Source organism: Cryptotermes secundus, unplaced genomic scaffold, assembly GCF_002891405.2.
Source record: "Cryptotermes secundus unplaced genomic scaffold, Csec_1.0 scaffold5843, whole genome shotgun sequence".
NCBI lineage: Eukaryota > Metazoa > Arthropoda > Insecta > Blattodea > Kalotermitidae > Cryptotermes > Cryptotermes secundus.
Genome location: NW_019735093.1, coordinates 1 through 3,343, shown reverse-complemented (window position 1 = coordinate 3,343; position 3,343 = coordinate 1). Strand labels below are relative to the sequence as shown.

Here is a 3,343-nt window from a genome sequence, read left to right as displayed (position 1 = left end):
ATCACCGTCATATCTGTGTATCCCATACCCCTTACTAGACAACAGTGCAGATACTAGCAGCAACTACGTAAAGCAGTTTCCGCGGCAAAGAATATACATGCAACGACAAAAGAATTCTTGTTAAAAGTAGGAAAGTAGACTAAAAATACACCCGATGTGAACAATTCCACATTTCCCTAACTACGTATGCTAAGTTCCAGCTTGTATTGCTGCGTGTAACACTGTTGCTATAGAAACTGGTAAATGATACCTGGGCTATTGCTAGGTAACCGCCCGCAACAGTAGAAAAACTGTTACGAGTCGATTTTCTGTTTTGTCCGTCCAAAGGAATATAACCAGGGCTCCACTGCATTTGATATTACTCGAACTGGGAGAACCTTCAGCGTTAAAATCCATTACAGGTAACGATTAGTAAAACAAACTAAGAAAACTTAGCATGTAGTAACTTGTGAATTGTGGAAATCAGTAATAATATTATAGTTATTTGTAGTTACGACCAGTACATGGTCAGTAACTCTATTCACCAATCCTAACCAAGTCTGTGGCCACTCATACATGTGACAATATGTTAGTTGCTTTTAAAGCATAACGTTTAAAACACAAACGCACATATATGTACTTTCATATCAATTAGACTTCAACTAATTAATTTCCTGATCTCAGGTAACATAATCGTGACATATTTTCTTTGTTACATANTTCAATTGGCATTTCAACCTATCGCCAGAAAAGACTGTGTAAGTAATAACGTGAAAAAATCCACGGAAATTTCTGTTAACATAGGTCTTTCTGGTTTGGAAATGGAACGTGTTACGCAGAACATTCGAGCTTGTGTTCCGGCCGAAACAGAAGGTGACAACTGCTGTTCTCATGACGAACTCCGAGAGAGCACAAAACAGGCCCGAGACTCGTCCATCAGCGGCTGCTTCGGGTGGGTCCAAAAATGGATACTATGCAACCAAGTAAGCAGATTTCAGACATGTTCATACTGAAACTAAAAAGACAGATTGTCATGTTGACTGAAACATACGTGTCTGGCAAATTTTGGAAGTAAGAATTGTATAGAACTCATAAGCAGTCTTGCCAACTAAAATATGAACCGAAGCTTCGATAAAATTAGTTGTCCCTTTCAGAATGACTTGGATAGTGATGAAGATCCTTATGAGAGGAAATGCCCAGACAACACGGGAGAGGGCACAGAAGACTCCCGAGACTCGTCCACCTGCGGGTGCTTCGAGAGCATCCGAAGATGGGTATGTGAGAAGGTAAGCAGACTTCAGACATGTTCATACTGAAATTAAAAAGCAGATTATCATGCTGATTGAAAAAATGTGTTTCTGTCAAATTGTCAAATTAGATGTGTCATAGATATTGTCACGTCTATGAGTGACAATAGAGGAAAATTGGTTTTGGTGATTCGTTTATTGACCATTTTAGCACACGATTCGTGACTACACTTAATTATAGCGCCATCGCTGATCTCCACAGTTTACACATCACTAGAATCCACGCCACAGTGTCTACAATGGCTTCTAACAGTGGAGATTCTTCAGCTTCCACGCTGAGATCATTCCCGGATGGCCATTGTCTCACAAATGAACTTAACTAGCTGTTAAACTGCTGCAGGCCCTCAACAGCACGGTGATCCTTGGTTTAAGTCCCACGATACTCTTCACCATATTTTATGACCGCAATGTCAAAGTCAAAGTGAATTTAACGCTGGCGGTTTACCGCCGATCAGGACGACAATTCCTTTAACTGAAGTCCTTACGTAATGTCCCCTTTCTAACCACTAAGAAATCGCAGTTTTTCTCTTGTTGCGTGCGTGAGGCCGTTGCCAAGCAACGGCCGCTGTTTACAGAGTCATCGTTTGTGACGAGACCATACGCCACAACATTATATGAAATTTATAAAATAATTAGAAACAAAGTAAAAATAAATTATTACATCTAATACGAATTTGATAAGATAACAGACTTGCAGCACACCTTGAAGACATCATATCAGTGCAAGGCTTGAATGCGAGAGACCTACCTGATATACTGCATATCGCATTGTAATATTAGCATTCATAATTAGTGTATGAGGTTGTGGTTTTATTTATCCGAGGATAATGGATAATGGCATATTCTTATGTACTCGTGAATGTGGAACACCGTTGCATCTTGGCACGGGAACACACAACAAAGAAATACGTACTGTCACATATTCCTGATTGGTGTGAATAATTATAATGGGTTCTGGATCAGATGAATAGAATTATTGGACACTCACAAGGGCTACGCTGTAACGTAGTTGGTTGAGGTAGTATGCTACAAGCAGGGAGGTCGCGGGTTCAAGTCCCGATGAGATCATGGATTTTTTCAATTGACCTAATCATTGCAGCCGCACTATGGCCCTGGGGTCGACTCATCCTCTAACAGAAATGAGTACTAAGAATATTCTTGGGGGTAAAGGGCAGCCGGCACGTAAGGCTGACAATCTTTCCGCCATCTATGAGCCGATTGTCTAGAAAATGTGCAACATCTCACAACCCTATGGGCTTCCACGGCCTGTTACACGGATACCTTTACTTTTTTTTTTTTACTTTTTTTGCTAGACACGCGTCGTAACAACAAATAATTATAACACTCTAAATATTACTGTGACTATAACACACAAAAGGAAGTCTTCAACGTCCCCTTGCTAGTCGTTGCTTGGTAACGAATCTTATCTGCTTAAACTTTCAACTATTCAACTGCCTTCTGAATTTCCTTATGAATGACTTTCTGAATGCCTTGAACGACGTCTCTCTTAACAAAATCACGAATCGACTGACTTTTTTAACTACCACGCAGTCCTCATAGAAGTCACCAAGTTCAAGGGTTCCATTACTGTTTTCGAAGAATCGGTTGTCTCGGAATCTTGTGTTAATTTGGGAAACGATTTCATCTCTCCAAGCATGTTCGTTATTGCGAAACTTGTTGCAACCATTAGTTGTCTAGCAATGGATAATATTCGTTTCTGCAATCATTTCGGTTTTTAGGAAGTGTTCAACAAGCCATGGCCTAGCATATGATCATATTCGACACAATACAATGCATGTGTGTAGGTGTGTGAAGCATTCTTCCGTGGTGTAATTCTTCAAATCAAAGAAAGTTCACAATGAATATTAATTCTGTAATGCCGCAAACTACTCTTGAATCACGCAATATCGACGCCACTTAGCTACACTTTCCTGAAGCCACTGTGATATGTTCAGTTTTCCAGGTGCCTCGCAAAAAAACAAGAGACCATGACAGCACAGCGACCTGTGACGGCGACAACCCAGCGCCCTGTGACAGCAACAGAGCAGCGCCCTGTG

The 3,343-nt window shown here is 40.7% G+C and overlaps 1 protein-coding gene across 1 annotated transcript; it reads left to right on the top strand.

The window, feature by feature from the left end:
* Nucleotides 1–100: 100 nt before the first annotated feature.
* On the top strand, nt 101–3,316 carry LOC111869252 (the record flags this gene model as incomplete). Its single annotated transcript, XM_023860633.2, has 4 exons — nt 101–401; nt 784–962; nt 1,134–1,265; nt 3,242–3,316. Coding segments are annotated over exons 2-4 (369 nt in total), but the record flags the coding sequence as incomplete, so codon positions are not given.
* Nucleotides 3,317–3,343: the final 27 nt, after the last annotated feature.